Source organism: Anolis carolinensis, unplaced genomic scaffold (genome assembly GCF_035594765.1).
Source record: "Anolis carolinensis isolate JA03-04 unplaced genomic scaffold, rAnoCar3.1.pri scaffold_7, whole genome shotgun sequence".
NCBI classification, from domain to species: domain Eukaryota; kingdom Metazoa; phylum Chordata; class Lepidosauria; order Squamata; family Dactyloidae; genus Anolis; species Anolis carolinensis.
Window position 1 is genome coordinate 9,151,755 of NW_026943818.1, and position 17,822 is coordinate 9,169,576.

At 43.3% G+C, this 17,822-nt stretch overlaps 1 protein-coding gene across 3 annotated transcripts in view; it reads right to left on the reverse strand.

Moving 5' to 3' along the window:
* Positions 1–17,822, reverse strand: part of lmx1b (LIM homeobox transcription factor 1 beta) — a 303,566-nt gene that overhangs the window by 39,016 nt on the left and 246,728 nt on the right. For all 3 annotated transcript variants that reach the window (XM_062960410.1, XM_062960409.1, XM_062960408.1), the window contains one exon: positions 1,134–1,366. In XM_062960410.1, the coding sequence (XP_062816480.1) occupies positions 1,134–1,366 (233 nt within the window). The remainder of the gene's footprint in view (positions 1–1,133; positions 1,367–17,822) is intronic.

A 17,822-nucleotide genomic window follows, 5' to 3' on the forward strand; every position in this document is an offset into this window, starting at 1 on the left:
ATATTGATAATCTTATATTATCTGCTTAGAACTGGATTATCCGAGGCCCCTTCTTCACAGCTGTATAAAATGCACACTGAAGTGGATTATATGGCAGTGTGGAGTCAAGATAATCCAGTGCAAAGCAGATAATATAAGATTATAAATGGGTAATATAGCTGTGTTGAAGGGCCTTGAGTCTACACTGCCATATAATCCAGTGCAAATTAGATAATCTGTGGAAGAAGCCTAAGTGAGGCCTAAATCTGCCTGTCCCCTAACTGAACCCTGGCTGTTCCTTGGCTGAGTTGGTTGCTAGGAGACCAAGTGGGCAGAGATTAGCCCTCTAAACTGACAGCAATTGGATAAAAACAATTATTGCTCTCCCTCTAATTAGGACTTTATTTTTCTTTTCTTTTTGTTGTATCAACCTTGAGGCGTGGATGATGGGTTGTGTTGTCAAATTTTGAGGTTGGGGGGGCCTGTACTTTTGTTGTTTTGTGAATTGCTGTGATGCCATCACTCTTTTATATATATAGATAAATGGGTTATATAGCTGTGTTGAAGGGCCTTGAGTCTACACTGCCATATAATCCAGTGCAAATTAGATAATCTGTGGAAGAAGCCTAAGTGAGGCCTAAATCTGCCTGTCCCCTAACTGAACCCTGGCTATCCCTTGGCTGAGTTGGTTGCTAGGAGACCAAGTGGGCAGAGATTAGCCCTCTAAACTGACAGCAATTGGATAAAAACAATTATTGCTCTCCCTCTAATTAGGACTTTATTTTTCTTTTCTTTTTGTTGTATCAACCTAGAGGCGTGGATGAGGGGTTGTGCTGTCAATTTTCGAGATTGTGGGGTGTTTACTTTTGTTGTTTTGTCCGCTGCCGTGATGCCATCACTCTTTTATATATATAGATTGCTTGGTGGCCAACTATAGTCTGGCCCTCCAACGGTCTGAAGGATCGTGAACTGGCCCCCTGTTTTAAAAGTTTGGGGACCCCTGGCCTAAGGGCTAATCAATAAAACTTTCTTCTTCTTCAATTTTCGAGGTTGTGGGGTGTTTAATTTTGTTGTTTTGTGGGTCACCGTGATGCCATCACTCATTTATATATATAGATGATGTTTCCCCATGGTTGGTCAACTTCTGCACTTACCCGAATCGGAGTCGTCGGGACTGACGGAGCTGAGCAAATCCTTCTCCTTCTCGTAGTCGCTCTTGCAGAGCAACTGGCCTTCCTTCAGCACAAATTCATCCCCTTTCCGCAGTTGCCGCTCGCAGACACAGCAACAGAAGCAGCCCAGGTGGTAGACGCACTCCAGGGCCCGCATCACAAACTCGGTGGGGGCAATCTTCTCCATGCAGCCGCTGCACTTGGCAGCAAAGAGTCTGTCAAACAGGAGGAGGAAGAGCAAAGAGGGAAACATTAGATCAGGGGTCCCCAAACTAAGGCCCGCAGGCCGGATGCAGCCCTCCAAGGCCATTTGCCTGGCCCCCGCCCTCAGTTTTATAATATAATATATTGTATATACATATAATATTGATAATAATATTATAATGTAATACAATATAACACTAATAATAATACCTTATAATAATATTAATTATATATTCTATATTACATATAATATTACATATAATATTACAGTATAGTGGTATAGTTCAATATAGTAATATATAATGCTAATATTGTGCTATGCTAATAATATAATATATTGTATGTACATATAATTTGTAAGCCACTCTGAGTCCCCTTTGGGGTGAGAAGGGTGTGATACAAATGTAGTAAATAAATGCAGTAAATAAATAAATAATAAATACTGTTTATTGTTGTACTGTTTATTTTATGTAATGTATTATTATGTAATTGTATTATGTTATGGTTTATTGTATTGTCTTGGGCATGGCCCCATGTAAGCCGCCCCGAGTCCCCATTGGGGAGATGGTGGCGGGGTATAAATAAAGTTTTATTATTATTATTATTATTATTATTATTATTAAATAAATAAATTTTAGACTTAGGCTCGCCCAAAGTCTGAAATGACTTGAAGGCACACAACAACAACAACAACAACAACAACAACAACAACCCTAATTAACTTGACTATCTCATTGGCCATAAGCAGGACCACACTTCCCATTGAAATCCTGATAAATGTATGTTGGTTAAAATTGTTTTTATTTTTAAATATTGTATTGCTTTTTCATTCTTATTTCATTGTTCTTGTTCTTGTCGTTGTTTTTGCACTACAAATAAGACATGTGTAGTGTACATCGGAATTTGTTTGTATTTTTTTTTTCAAATGATAATTTGGCCCCTCAACAGTTTGAAGGATTGTGGACTGGCCCTCTGCATAAAAAGTTTGGAGACCCCTGGTATAGTGGTATAGTTCAATATAGTAATATATAATGCTAATATTGTGCTATGCTAATAATATAATATATTGTATGCACATATAATTTGTAAGCCACTCTGAGTCCCCTTTGGGGTGAGAAGGGTGTGATACAAATGTAGTAAATAAATGCAGTAAATAAATAAATAATAAATAAATAAATTTTAGACTTAGGCTCGCCCAAAGTCTGAAATGACTTGAAGGCACACAACAACAACAACAACAACAACCCTAATTAACTTGGCTATCTCATTGGCCATAAGCAGGCCCACACTTCCCATTGAAATCCTGATAAATGTATGTTGGTTAAAATTGTTTTTATTTTAAAATAATGTATTGTTCTTTCATTGTTGTTGTTGTTGTTATTGTTTTTGCACTACAAATAAGACATGTGCAGTGTGCATCGGAATTTGTTTGTATTTTTTTTTTCAAATGATAATCCGGCCCCTCAACAGTCTGAAGGATTGTGGACCGGCCCTCGGCTTAAAAAGTTTGAGGACCCCTGCTCTAGAGTAAATATATTTCAGCTTCAACTGGTGTCAAAGGATATGTTCTGCAGCAAAGAAATGGCAATGCGCCGTTGCGGGACATTAAAATAGGTGCCGGGGTGTTCCAGGGAGGTGTCAAGGAAGCATGTGTCTCAGTGGAAACGAGTAGGACACGTCCACACAAATAGATCTCTAATTTAGCTCTACGACTGGGAGAGTTGAGCTAGACACACGCAGCCGGAAACCGACCTTGGCCAACGGCCCGGCTGCTATCTCTCGATCAAGACCACAGCTCATTAGGGGTCTCGGACTCTAAACACAGGGCCGTAAACCTGTTGAAGGGCTGAAAGGGAGACTGAGCAGACGGCCCCAGCAAAGGGTTTGCAATCCAAGCAATTAATCTGATACAAGAGAAGCAAATAACATAAAATAAAATGCCAGGTCTAGAAACAACCACAACACAGATAAAGGTAAAGGCTTCCTCTTCTGGCTCTGGGGGTCGGTGCTCATCTCCATTTCTAAGCCAAAGAGCCAGCATTGTCCACAGACACCACCTAGGTCATGTAGCTAGCATGACTGCACGAAGCGCTGTTAACTTCCTGCAGAAGCAGTACCTATTGATCTACTCACATTTGCATGTTTTCGAACTGCTAGGCTGGCAGAAGCTGGGGCTAACAGCAGGAGCTCACTCCATCCCGAGGATTTGAACTTCCAACCTTCCGGTCGGCGAGTTCATCAACTTAGCGGTCAACCACGTTGCACCACCATGATCATGACCATGACCCTTATGGCTGGAGACGGTACTTATTGATCTACTCACATTTGCATGTTTTCAAACTGCTAGGTTGGCAGAAGCTGGGGCTAACAGCAGGAACTCACCCTGACCCGAGGATCTGAACTGCCAACCTTCTGGTCAGCGAGTTCAACAGCTCAGCGGTCAAACCCATTGCACCACCATGACCACAACCCCTATGACTGGAGATGGTACTTATTGATCTACTCACATTTGCATGTTTTCGAACTGCTAGGTTGGCAGAAGCTGGGGCTAATAGTGGAACCTCACTCTGCTCCCCAGATTTGAACCACTGATCTCCATTTCTAAGCCAAAGAGCCGGTGTTGTCCGTAGACACCTCCTAGTTCATGTATCCAGCATGACTGCATGGAGCACTGTTACCTTCCCGCAGAAGCGATACCTATTGATCTACTCACATTTGCATATTTTCGAACTGCTAGGTTGGTAGAAGCTGGGGCTAATAGTGGGACCTCACTCCGCTCCCCAGATTTGAACCGCTGATCTCAATTTCTAAGCCAAAGAGCCGGCATTGTTCGTAGACACCTCCTAGTTCATGTATCCAGCATGACTGCATGGAGCACTGTTACCTTCCCGCAGAAGCGATACCTATTGATCTACTCATATTTGCATGGTTTCGAACTGCTAGGTTGGTAGAAGCTGGGGCTAATAGCGGGACCTCAGCCCGCTCCCCAGATTTCAACCATCAACCTTTCGGTCAGCAAGATCAGCAGCTCAGCAGTTTAACCCCATTGCACCACTGGAGGCTCCAATAATAATAATAATAATAATAATAATAATAATAATAATAATAATAATAATAGGATCTGCACGCATTATTCGTCAATACATCACATAGTCCTAGACATTTGGGAAGTGTCTGCTGTGGACTCATCTTGTTGTGTTTCAAATAATAATAATAATAATAATAATAATAATAATAATAATAATAATAATAATAATAACCTGCTTTGATTGAAGTCAAAAATCAGAAACTCCTCAAAGCACAGCAGACAAAAAACCAGTACAAGAAAACCGTACTACAAACTAGAGCTGACAGCTGGCACAACAAAACATTGCATGGAAAGTTCCTTGACAAAATTGAAGGAAAAGCTGATAAGGAGAAGACCTGGCTCTGGCTCACGAATGGGACCCTGAAGAAGGAGACAGAAGGCCTGATCCTTGCAGCCCAGGAGCAAGACATCAGGACAAAGGCCATTAAGGCCAAGATCGAAAAATCAGCTGATGACCCAAAATGCAGACTGTGCAAGGAAACAGACGAAACCATTGATCATATCCTCAGCTGCTGTAAGAAAATCGCACAGACAGACTACAAACAGAGGCACAACTATGTGGCCCAAATGATTCATTGGAACTTATGCCTCAAGTACCACCTCCCAGCAGCAAAGAACTGGTGGGATCACAAACCTGCAAAAGTCTTGGAAAATGAGCATGCAAAAATACTGTGGGACTTCCAAATCCAGACTGACAAATTCTGGAACACAACACACCAGACATCACAGTTGTGGAAAAGAAAAAGGTTTGGATCATGGATGTTGCCATCCCAGGTGACAGTCGCATTGACGAAAAACAACAGGAAAAATTCAGCCGCTATCAGGACCTCAAGATTGAACTGCAAAGACTCTGGCAGAAACCAGTGCAGGTGGTCCCGGTGGTGATGGGCACACTGGGTGCCGTGCCAAAAGATCTCAGCCGGCATTTGGAAACAATAGACATTGACAAAATTACGATCTGCCAACTGCAAAAGGCCACCCTGCTGGGATCTGCGCGCATCATCCGAAAATACATCACACAGTCCTAGACACTTGGGAAGTGTTCGACTTGTGATTTTGTGAAATGAAATCCAGCATATCTATCTTGTTTGCTGTGTCATAATAATAATAATAATAATAATAATAATAATAATAATAATAATAATAATAATAATAATAATAAGGTGACCTCATTGCTTTGGAGGTGTCTATGGACAAGGCCGGCTCGTCGGCTTAGAAATGGAAATGAGTCAGACACGGCTAGACTTAACGTCAGGGGAAACCTTTACCTTAATTTTGTTGTTGTTGTTGTTGTTGTTGTTGTTGTTATTTTATTATGACACAGCAAACAAGATAGATATGCTGGATTTCATTTTACAAAATCACAAGTCAAACACTTCCCAAGTGTCTAGGACTGTGCGATGTATTTTCGGATGATGCGCGCAGGTCCCAGTAGGGTGGCCTTTTGCAGTTGGCAGATCGTAATTTTGTCAATGTTTATTGTTTCCAAATGCCGGCTGAGATCTTTTGGCATTGCACCCAATGTGCCCATCACCACCGGGACCACCTGCACTGGTTTCTGCCAGAGTCTTTGCAGTTCAATCTTGAGGTCCTGATAGCGGCTGAATTTTTCCTGTTGTTTTTCGTCAATGCGACTGTCACCTGGGATGGCGACATCAATGATCCAAACCTTTTTCTTTTCCATAACTGTGAGGTCTGGTGTGTTGTGTTCCAGAACTTTGTCAGTTTGGATTCAGAAGTCCCACAGTATCTTTGTGTGCTCATTTTCCAATACTTTTGCAGGTTTGTGATCCCACCAGTTCTTTGCTGCTGGGAGGTGGGACTTGAGGCATAAGTTCCTATGAATCATTTGGGCCACGTAGTTGTGCCTCTGTTTGTAGTCTGTCTGTGCAATTTTCTTACAGCAGGAGATGATCAATGGTTTCATTGGTTTCCTTGTACAGTCTGCATTTTGGGTCATCAGCTGATTTTTCAATCTTGGCCTGAATTGCCTTTGTCCTGATGTCTTGCTCCTGGGCTGCAAGGATCAGGCCTTCTGTCTCCTTCTTCGGGGTCCCATTTGTGAGCCAGAGCCAGGTCTTCTTCTTCTTCTTCTTCTTCTTCTTATTATTATTATTATTATTATTCCAGATGGAGAGAATCAATCAAGCAAAGAACTGCCTTAAGTGTTCAAGACCTGAGCAGGACTGTGACCGATGTCTCATCCAAAGCGTTGCCACAAATCAAAATCAACTTTCAGTTGACAACCACATATGCACGCTATGCTCATGGAGGCATACATCCCCAGATTAATTAGCAAAAGGGCCGTCCATATTCACTGTCGGAAAAGGTTGCAATATAGATATGGTTCGGGATGTTCCTAGGAAGCTATAAAGTGTGACCGCAGTGGAAACGAGGCCATTGCCATTCTCCTTACGGCAGGACAGAAACCATCTGGTCGGACTTTTTTCCCCTTGTATACATGGCTGATTTATTACCTCCTGGTTTGTTATCTCGCTTTGTAAATCCGACGGCCTCAAATCACCGTTTGGCACTGTTTGCTCTTATAATAATGTCCTAACGAACTAACCTTTACTTTTTCAATCGTCTCACCCGGGTCTTTAATTTCCTCCTGTTTGTGGGGCAAATAGATTGTAATGGTTTTCTTATAACTCATTTATGGTGCCGGGAGAGGGAGATAAGAGTGTTGGGTTTACTGTTCACATTAAGTGCGGTTCAAGAGGTTCGCTAAACAGGACCCAGCCGTCAGCGGGAACCTTGCTCAACCGGTTGAGTTGGGATAGAATTTATTTTTAATTTCGGGCAGGCCATATCAAACACAGGTTAGACTTATAACCCAGGTTTACATCACCTTGTCTCACCAAAACAACCTCCCCAAGGATTTAAAAATCATATTTGTTTACTCCCGGTTTAGCTGATTCCTGGTTTATTGGTTTGAGGCAGTCAAAAATAAAGTCGAGACAACAGAGAACTAAATATTTGCCTGAATAATGTCAATCACTTTCCCCTGCTTTTCACGAGCAGCCTCCTTGCCTTGGAGAGTGTATGTGTGGTGTGCAGCCTGCCTGCAGCTGAGCCCCTCTCCTCTATAGTTGAGAAACAGGTAAGAAGCCTCCTTAAAGCTCGTGCCAGTACCTGCAGCCGAGCGCCTCCTCTAGAGTATGAAACACAACTTGCCTGTTGCCTCCTTGCCTTGGAGAGTGCATGTGTGGCATGCAGCCTGCCTGCAGCCAAGCGCCTCTCCTCTGGAGTTGAGAAACAGGTAAGAAGACTCCTTAAAGCTTGTGCCAGTGCCTGCAGCCGAGCGCCTCCTCTAGAGTATGAAACACAACTTGCCTGTTGCCTCCTTCCTTGGAGAGTGCATGTGTGGCATGCAGCCTGCCTGCAGCCAAGCGCCTCTCCTCTAGAGTTGAGAAACAGGTAAGTAGCCTCCATAAAGCTCGTGACAGTACCTGCAGCCGAGCGCCTCCTCTGGAGTATGAAACACAACTTGCCTGTTGTCTCCTTGCCTTGGAGAGTGCATATGTGGCATGCAGGCCCAGAAAACGCCGCCTACAGCTGAGCGCCTCCTCTAGAATAAGAAACAGAACTTGCCTCCTTGCCTTGGAGACTGTGTGTGTGGTGTGCAACCTGCCTGAAGCCGAGCGCCTCTCCTCTAGAGTAGAAACAGCTTCAATGCGTATGACAGGAAGGGGAGCCTGGGAAGTCCCCCCCCCTCAAATGAGCCGAAAACGGATCTTTCAGCACCCCAGAGTGAAAACAGATATCTGCCCTCCTGATTTCGGGAGGCTCCCAAAAAACCTATTGGGGCTCCCCACCGAAAGCCGGGACATGAAACAGGGACACGAAACAGGTTAACAGTCTCCAAGGCATGGAGGCAAGTTCTGTTTCTTACTCTAGAGGAGGTGCTTGGCTGCAGAAAGCGCTTTCTGGGCCTGCACACCACACATGCAGTCTCCAAAGCGAGGCAACAGGCAAGTTGTGTTTCATACTTTAGAGGAGGCGCTCAGCTGCAGGCAGTGGTGTGTACTTTAAGGAGGCTTCTTACCTGTTTCTCTACTCTAGAGGTGAGGCGCTTGGCTGCAGGCAGGCTGCACGCCACACACGCATGCTCCAAGGCAAGGAGGCAAGCTTTGTTTCTTACTCTAGAGGAGGCACTCAGCTGCAGGCACGGGAAGGCACTTTAAGGAGGCTTCTTACCTGTTTCTCTATTCTAGAGGAGAGGCGCTTGGCTGCAGGCAGGCTGCACACCACACACGCATGCTCCAAGGCGAGGAGGCAAGCTTTGTTTCTTACTCTAGAGGAGGCGCTCAGCTGCAGGCAGTGGTGTGCACTTTAAGGAGGCTTCTTACCTGTTTCTCTGTTCTAAAGGAGAGGCGCTTGGCTGCAGGCAGGTTGGACGCCACACACGCATGCTCCAAGGCTAGGAGGCAAGCTTTGTTTTTTACTCTAGAGGAGGCACTCGGCTGCAGGCACTGGAAGGCGCTTTAAGGAGGCTTCTTACCTCTTTTTCTACCCTAGACAAGAGGCGCTTGGCTGCAGGCAGACTGCACGCCACACACGCATGCTCCAAGGCAAGGAGGCAAGCTTTGTTTTGCTCTCCTCCAATATCTTTCGTCCAGATTGCACCACTATTTTATGACCCTTTCTTTGTGGTTTTTATTCTTATTTCTTTTCTCACCCCGAGTTTTAACTTAGTGTTCATGTGGCCCGCCCTTGTTTTTATTGTTCTGCTGATTTTGCGTTGTAATGTATATTATCATTTATTGTATTGTTCAATATGTTATGATTTGTTGTTCTTTTTATATTCTGTTATATTGTATTGTTCTGGGCATGGCCCTATGTAAGCCTCCCCGAGTCCCCATTGGGGAGATGGTAGCGGGGTCTAAATAAAGTTTATTATTATTATTATTGTTTCTTACTCTAGAGGAGGCGCTCGGCTGCAGGCACTGGCACTTGAAAGCACAACCCTCCTAATGACCACACAACTCCTTGACCTTACATGTCCAAATTTTCATCTGCAAAACATTGGAGGGTATGCAAGGATTTAGTTAGTCTCATTTTAAAAGAGGAAGGGGGAAATCTTTGCCCTGAGACCCCGAGTTCCTCATAGCAATGAAACCCAACGAATGCACCCTGGGCTTCATTCTGGGCCCGGTAATTGACGCTGGGCCCGCTCCATCAATGTCTTCTGCTCTGATTCAGTGGCATCCTTCCCTCCCAGCGCTTTGATGGCAAAACGGATGAGGAATCAAATTATGGCTGGGAGAAGGGAATTAAAACCATCCTTCATTTGCAAAGCCTCCGGATTGCCTCCCCGTTGCTCCACCTTTGGGATTTTAACACCCATTTGCTCTTTACAAGCGCCGCAATTGCACGCTACAGATTATGGAGGCAATTTTCTTCTAATCTGCTCTGGAGCTGAGAAACGATTATAAGGGAGAGAGAGGGGAAAAGATTAAAAACAAAACAACAACAACGAAAAGTTCAAGGGGGCCGGCTGGGTCTTTTTAAAAATTACAAAACTCCCCAAAAGCAAGAGCGGTTGCAATTAAAAAGCCTAATGGATTAATGCGCAGCAATTATATGGATAGGCGGGGAAAGGAACTGTAGTTTCAGGCTAAACTTTGGAAATGGACAAAAGGCGACGGGAGGCAGGGGTTTCTGGGTAGCTTTTGTTTCCGCAGCCTTGGAAAACATGTTGCGACGGAGCGTCGTATGGAATTAAGTGCTTTACATATTTCCACCCTCACCTGTACAAACTTAGCACGCTCAGCCAAAGAGGTTCCACTTCCTTAATTCAATTGGACCTACTGTACAGACCGGCACGGCAAACTTGGGCCCTCCAGGTGTTTTGGACTTCAACTCCCATAATTCTTAACAGCCTCCTAAGCTCTAAATCAGGGGTCCCCAAACTAAGGCCCGGGGGCCGGATGCGGCCCTCCAAGGTCATTGACCTGGCCCCTGTCCTAAACTTCAGACTTAGGGTTGACCTAAGTCTACCTGGTCTTTGGAGGTCTCTTTGCTTACTTATGGCCTCATGAGATCGTCTAGATGGTCTTTGAAGGTCTCTTTGCTTAGCTACGGCCTTATGAGACCATCTGGATAGCTTTTGGAGGTCACTTTCCTTACCTGTGGTCTTATGAGACCATCTGGATGGCTTTTGAGGGTCCCTTTCCTTATCTATGGTTGTATGAGATTGTCTAGATGGCCTTTGAGGGTCCTTTTCCTTACCAATGGTCTTATGAAACCATCTAGATGGTCTTTGAGGGTTCCTTTCCTTATCTATGGTCTTCTGATGGCTTTATGAGATTGTCTAGATGGCCTTTGGGGACCCCTTTCCTTACCTATGGTCTTAAGAAACCATCTGGATGGTCTTTGAGGGTCCCTTTCCTTATCTATGGTCTTCTGATGGCCTGATGAGATTGTCTAGATGGCCTTTGGGGACCCCTTTCCTTACCAATGGTCTTATGAAACCATCTAGATGGTCTTTGAGGGTTCCTTTCCTTATCTATGGTCTTCTGATGGCTTTATGAGATCATCTAGATGGCGTTTGAAGGTCCCTTTCCTTACCGACGGTCTTTGGAGGTCTCTTTGCTTACCTATGGTCTTTTGAGATCGTCTAGATCAGGGGTCCCCAAACTAAGGCCCTCCAAGGTCCTTGACCTGGCCTCTGTCCTAAATGTTAGACTTAGGGTTGACCTAAGTCTGAAATGACTTGAAGGCACACAAAAAGAATCCTAATTTTGGACTATTTCATCATAGTCTGGCCCCCCAGTAGTCTGAGGGGCTGTGAATCGGCCCTCCACTTAAAAAGTTTGAGGACCCCTGCTCTAAATTCTCTACAACTACATGGCACTTCACGCTCTGCTTGCTGTGAGCTGAATGCCCAACATAAGTATCCTGCTTTTGTATTTTTGGATGCTCTGTTGGATGTTTGGGAGCTTTCTCTTAACAGAAAATTCTAACACTCCTGAGATGGTTCTCTTGACTTTCATGGCTCTACTCAAAGAAAAAGATAATTCCTTTTTTCTTAAGACTTGAGATGCAATACTCACATTAGTCCTGTTTTTTTGGGATGATATGTAAAATTTCTAGACTTATTCATGAGTATATAGGAGGATATCACGGCTGAAATGCACAGAGCTGTGATGCCAAGAGCTCCACCAATCCTAGGAGCTGTCGTTTCATTCGGTCTCAGCTTTCTTTGCCAAAGAGAGCTGATGCATCTCCAAACCACATCTCCCCAAAACTGATAAAATTGAGCCGTGGAAGTTCAAGTGGGGCCAAATGGCATTCATTCTACAATGGAGATGCATCCAACAACAACAACAACAACAATAATAATACAGTAGAGTCTCACTTATCCAAGCCTCTGGATAATCCAAGCCATTGTTTGTAGTCAATGTTTTCAATATATCGTGATATTTTGGTGCTAAAGTCGTAAATACAGTAATTACAACATAACATTACTGCGTATTGAACTTCTTTTTCTGTCAAATTTGTTGTATAACATGATGTTTTGGTGCTTAATTTGTAAAATCATAACCTAATTTGATGTTTAATAGGCTTTTCCTTAATCCCTCCTTATTATCCAAGATATTAGCTTATCCAAGCTTCTGCCGGCCCGTTTAGCTTGGATCAGTGAGACTCTACTGTATTGACAAAATTACGATCTGTCAACTGCAAAAGGCCATCTTACTTGGATCTGCGCACATCATTCACACAGTCCTAAACGCTTGGGAAGTGTTCGACTTGTGATTTTGTGATATGAAATCCAGCATATAGATCTCGTTTGTTATGTCATACTGTGTTTTTGTGTCAAAATAATAATAATAATAATAATAATAATAATAATAATAAGCCTGTAAAGGTGGTCCCAGTGGTGATCGGCACAATGAGTGCAGTGCCTGAAGACCTTGGCCAGCACTTAAAAGTAATAGGCGCTGAAAAAATTTACCATCTGGCCACCCTACTCGGATCTACATGCATTATTTGCAGATACATCATATAGTCCTAGACAATTGGCAAGTGTCCGACGTGTGATCGAATACAACAGCCAGCACAGAATTCTTGTTTGCTGTATATTAATCTTGTCATGCAAATAATAATAATAATAATAATAATAATAATAATAATAATAATAATAATAATACCCAAAAGATCTCTGCCGGCATTTGGAAACCATAAACACTGACAAAATTACGATCTGCCAACTGCAAAAGACCACCTTACTGGGATCTGCATGCATTATCCAAAAATATATCACACAGTCCTAAACGCTTGGGAAGTGTTCTACTTGTGATTTTGATACAAAATCCAGCATGTCTATATTGTTTGCTATGACATACTGTGTCGTTGTGTCAATAATAATAATAATAATTTATTTGTATTCCACCTTATCTCCCCAACAGGACTCAGGGTCGATTCCAGCATACAGAAACACAACGGCAAACATCCAATGTCTAGAAACAACCACAACACTAAGAGAAAGGTAAAGACTTTCTGGCTCTGGGGGCTGGTGCTCATCTCCATTTCTAAGCCGAAGAGCCGGCGTTGTCCATAGACACCTCCTAAGTTATGTGGCCATAGGCATAATGCATAGAGCACTGTTACCTTCCTGCCGAGACGGTACTTATTGATCTACTCACATTTGCATGTTTTCAAACTGCTAGGTTGGCAGAAGCTGGGGCTAACAGCAGGAGTTCACTCCGTCCTGAGGATTTGAACTGCCAACCTTCCAGTCAGCAAATTCAACAGCTCAGCGGTCAAACCCGTTGCACCACCATGACCATGACCCCTATGACTGGAGACGGTACTTATTGATCTACTCACATTTGCATGTTTTCAAACTGCTAGGTTGGCAGAAGCTGGGGCTAACAGCAGGAGCTCACTCCGTCCCGAGGATTTGAACTGCCAACCTTCCAGTCAGCGAGTTCAACAGCTCAGTGGTCAAACCCGTTGCACCACCATGACCATGACCCCTATGACTGGAGACGGTACTTATTGATCTACTCACATTTGCATGTTACATGCTTGGCCCCATGTAAGCCGCCCCGAGTCCCTTCGGGGAGATGGGGCGGGGTATAAGAATAAAATTATTATTTTTATTATTATTATCGAACTGCTAGGTTGGCAGAAGCTGGGGCTAACAGCAGGAGCTCACTCCGTCCCGAGGATTTGAACTGCCAACCTTCCGGTTGGCGAGTTCAACAGCTCAGTGGTGAAACACGTTGCACCACCATGATCATGACCATGACTCTTATGGCTGGAGACGGTACTTATTGATCTACTCACATTTGCATGTTTTCGAACTGCTAGGCTGGCAGAAGCTGGGGCTAACAGCAGGAGCTCACTCCATCCCGAGGATTTGAACTGCCAACCTTCCGGTCGGCAAGTTCAACAGCTCAGCGGTGAAACCTGTTGCACCACCATGACCATGACCTCGATGACTGGAGACGGTACTTATTGATCTACTCACATTTGCATGTTTTCGAACTGCTAGGTTGGCAGAAGCTGGGGCTAACAGCAGGAGCTCACTCCGTCCCGAGGATGAGAACTGCCAACCTTCCGGTCAGCGAGTTCATCAGCTTAGCTGTCAAACCTGTTGCACCACCAAGTCTGGATACAAGACAGCAGTTTGGCGAGACCCACAGTGACTTGCTTTGGCCTACAAACAATATATCCGTAAAGGAATGTATAAACCCTCTTATTGTTTTTGTTTTGTCTGGAAGGACAGTGGGGCAAGCATGATATAGGGAGGAAGGGAAACGTATGACAACCCTTCCTCCCGGAATGGGACCATTAAGATGAGGGGTGGGGGTGGCGGGCGAGAGTTGGGACTTGTATAAACGCAAATCACTTCCTCCGCCAGCTTGCCGGAGTTCCTCGTGCCCAGAGCCCATCAAGGAAGCCATTTAGTTCCTGATTTGCAAGGGAGAGACTCCTCCGTCCTGCGGTGTTAATGTCTTTCCAGTGGGGGGTCGATTGCCAAATTCCAAACTCATCAACACCATCTTTTATTAATAAACCCCCGAAAGCGGGGCTGGGGGCCGAAGTTATTGCGGAAGGCGCAGAAAGCGCGGCGGTGCCATCCGTTATCTAGATTGCGAAAAGGGCGGGATGGGGAAATAAAACAAAAAAGTATGGATGGTTGATAAACAAAATGTTTCATGTGTTACATTTCCTCGCCTCCTCGCTGTATAAAACAATGGGGGTCCGGAAGGAGATGCTGGCAAAGATTTGCGGTTGGAGGGTGAAATGGCGTTTGGCTGGAGATTCACCCCCACATATGCCTGATTTGTTGCTAGAGACATTCAGAGTTCTTTCTCTCTGCCTCCCAATTCTCTCCCCAATGGGCTTCTGTATCCAGTGGCCTTCCTGGACTCACCTGAACTCAGTTCAAACAACGTTTTGCGGGATACATTTACCTTTTATATACTCATGTATAAGACTAACTCATGTATAAGTCTAACTCACTCATGTATACGTCTAACTCATGTATAAGACTCTCATGTATAAGTCTAACTCATGTATAAGTCTAACCCATGTATACGTCTAACCCATGTATAAGACTAACCCATGTATACGTCTAACCCATGTATACGTCTAACTCATGTATAAGACTAACTCATGTATAAGTCTAACTCACTCATGTATACGTCTAACTCATGTATAAGACTAACTCATGTATAACTCACTCATGTATACGTCTAACTCATGTATAAGACTAACTCATGTATACGTCTAACCCATGTATACGTCTAACCCATGTATAAGACTAACCCATGTATAAGTCTAACTCATGTATAAATCTAACTCATGTATATGTCTAACTCATGTATAAGTCTAACTAACTCATGTATAAGACTAACTCATGTATAAGTCTAACTCATGTATAAGTCTAACCCATGTATACGTCTAACCCATGTATACGTCTAACCCATGTATACGTCTAACTCATGTATACGTCTAACTCATGTATAAGTCTAACCCATGTATACGTCTAACCCATGTATACGTCTAACCCATGTATAAGACTAACCCATGTATAAGTCTAACTCATGTATATGTCTAACTCATGTATAAGTCTAACTAACTCATGTATAAGACTAACTCATGTATAAGTCTAACTCATGTATAAGTCTAACTCACTCATGTATACGTCTAACCCATGTATACGTCTAACTCATGTATACGTCTAACTCATGTATAAGTCTAACCCATGTATACGTCTAACCCATGTATACGTCTAACCCATGTATACGTCTAACTCATGTATACGTCTAACTCATGTATAAGTCTAACCCATGTATACGTCTAACCCATGTATACGTCTAACCCATGTATACGTCTAACTCATGTATACGTCTAACTCATGTATAAGTCTAACCCATGTATACGTCTAACCCATGTATACGTCTAACCCATGTATACGACTAACCCATGTATAAGTCTAACTCATGTATAAGTCTAACTCACTCATGTATACGTCTAACTCATGTATACGTCTAACTCATGTATAAGTCTAACTCATGTATAAGTCTAACCCATGTATACGTCTAACCCATGTATACGTCTAACCCATGTATACGTCTAACTCATGTATACTTCTAACTCATGTATAAGTCTAACCCATGTATACGTCTAACCCATGTATACGTCTAACCCATGTATACGTCTAACTCATGTATACGTCTAACTCATGTATAAGTCTAACCCATGTATACGTCTAACCCATGTATACGTCTAACCCATGTATAAGTCTAACTCATGTATAAGTCTAACCCATGTATACGTCTAACCCATGTATACGTCTAACCCATGTATACGTCTAACTCATGTATACGTCTAACTCATGTATAAGTCTAACCCATGTATACGTCTAACCCATGTATACGTCTAACCCATGTATACGTCTAACTCATGTATACGTCTAACTCATGTATAAGTCTAACCCATGTATACGTCTAACCCATGTATACGTCTAACCCATGTATACGACTAACCCATGTATAAGTCTAACTCATGTATAAGTCTAACTCACTCATGTATACGTCTAACTCATGTATACGTCTAACTCATGTATAAGTCTAACTCATGTATAAGTCTAACCCATGTATACGTCTAACCCATGTATACGTCTAACCCATGTATACGGCTAACCCATGTATAAGTCTAACTCATGTATACGTCTAACTCATGTATACGTCTAACCCATGTATACGTCTAACGCATGGATAAGACTAACTCATGTATAAGTCTAACTCATGTATACGTCTAACTCATGTATAAGTCTAACTCATGTTTAAGTCTAACTCATGTATACGTCTAACTCATGTATAAGTCTAACTCATGTATAAGTCTAACTCATGTATAAGTCTAACTCATGTATAAGTCTACCTTACTTCTTGGGAGGAGAGCAATGACCAGTCTCGATAAAATAGTTAAGACTAAAGACATCACACTGGCAACGAAGATCCTTATAGTTAAAGCAATGCTATTCCCCGTAGTAACCTACGGATGTGAGAGCTGAACCATAAGTAAGACGAAGTGAAGGAAGAGAACTGTGATTTTGGAGGAACATTCTGAGAGTGGCTTGGACCACAAGAAGATCCAACCAGTCCATCCTCCAGGAAAGAAAGCCCGACTACTCACTGGAGGGAAGGATACTAAAGACAAAGGTGAAATACTTTGACCACATAGAAAACTTGGAGAAGACAATGATGCTGGGGAAAATGGAAGGAAAAAGGAAGAGGGGTCGACCAAGGGCAAGATGGATGGATAGTATCCTTGAAGGGACTGATTTTATACATAGAACAATGTCTTTAAACTACAGGAAAGGAGAATCCAATGAACATTAGGAAGAACTTCTTAATTGCGAGAGTTGTTTGGCAGTGGAACTCTCTACTCGAAGTGTGGTGGAGGCTCTTAAGAAGAGGCTGGATGACCATCTGTCATGGGTGCTTTGAATGTGATTTTCCTAATTCTTGGCAGAATGGGGTTGGACTGGTCCATAAGGTCTCTTCCAACTCTAGGATTCTATGACTGGCTTGATCTTGAAAGAGATGGGGGTGGCAAGTCTGGCATGGGCTGGCCCATGAGGTCATAGAATCATAGAATCATAGAATAGTAGAGTTGGAAGAGACCACATGGGCCATCTAGTCCAACCCCCTGCTAAGAAGCAGGAAATCGCATTCAAAGCACCCCCGACAGATGGCCATCCAGCCTCTGCTTAAAAGCCTCCAAGGAAGGAGCCTCCACCACGGCCCCGGGGAGAGAGTTCCACTGGTGAACAGCTCTCACAGTGAGGAAGTTCTTCCTGATGTTCAGGTGGAATCTCCTTTCCTGTAGTTTGAAGCCATTGTTCCGTGTCCTAG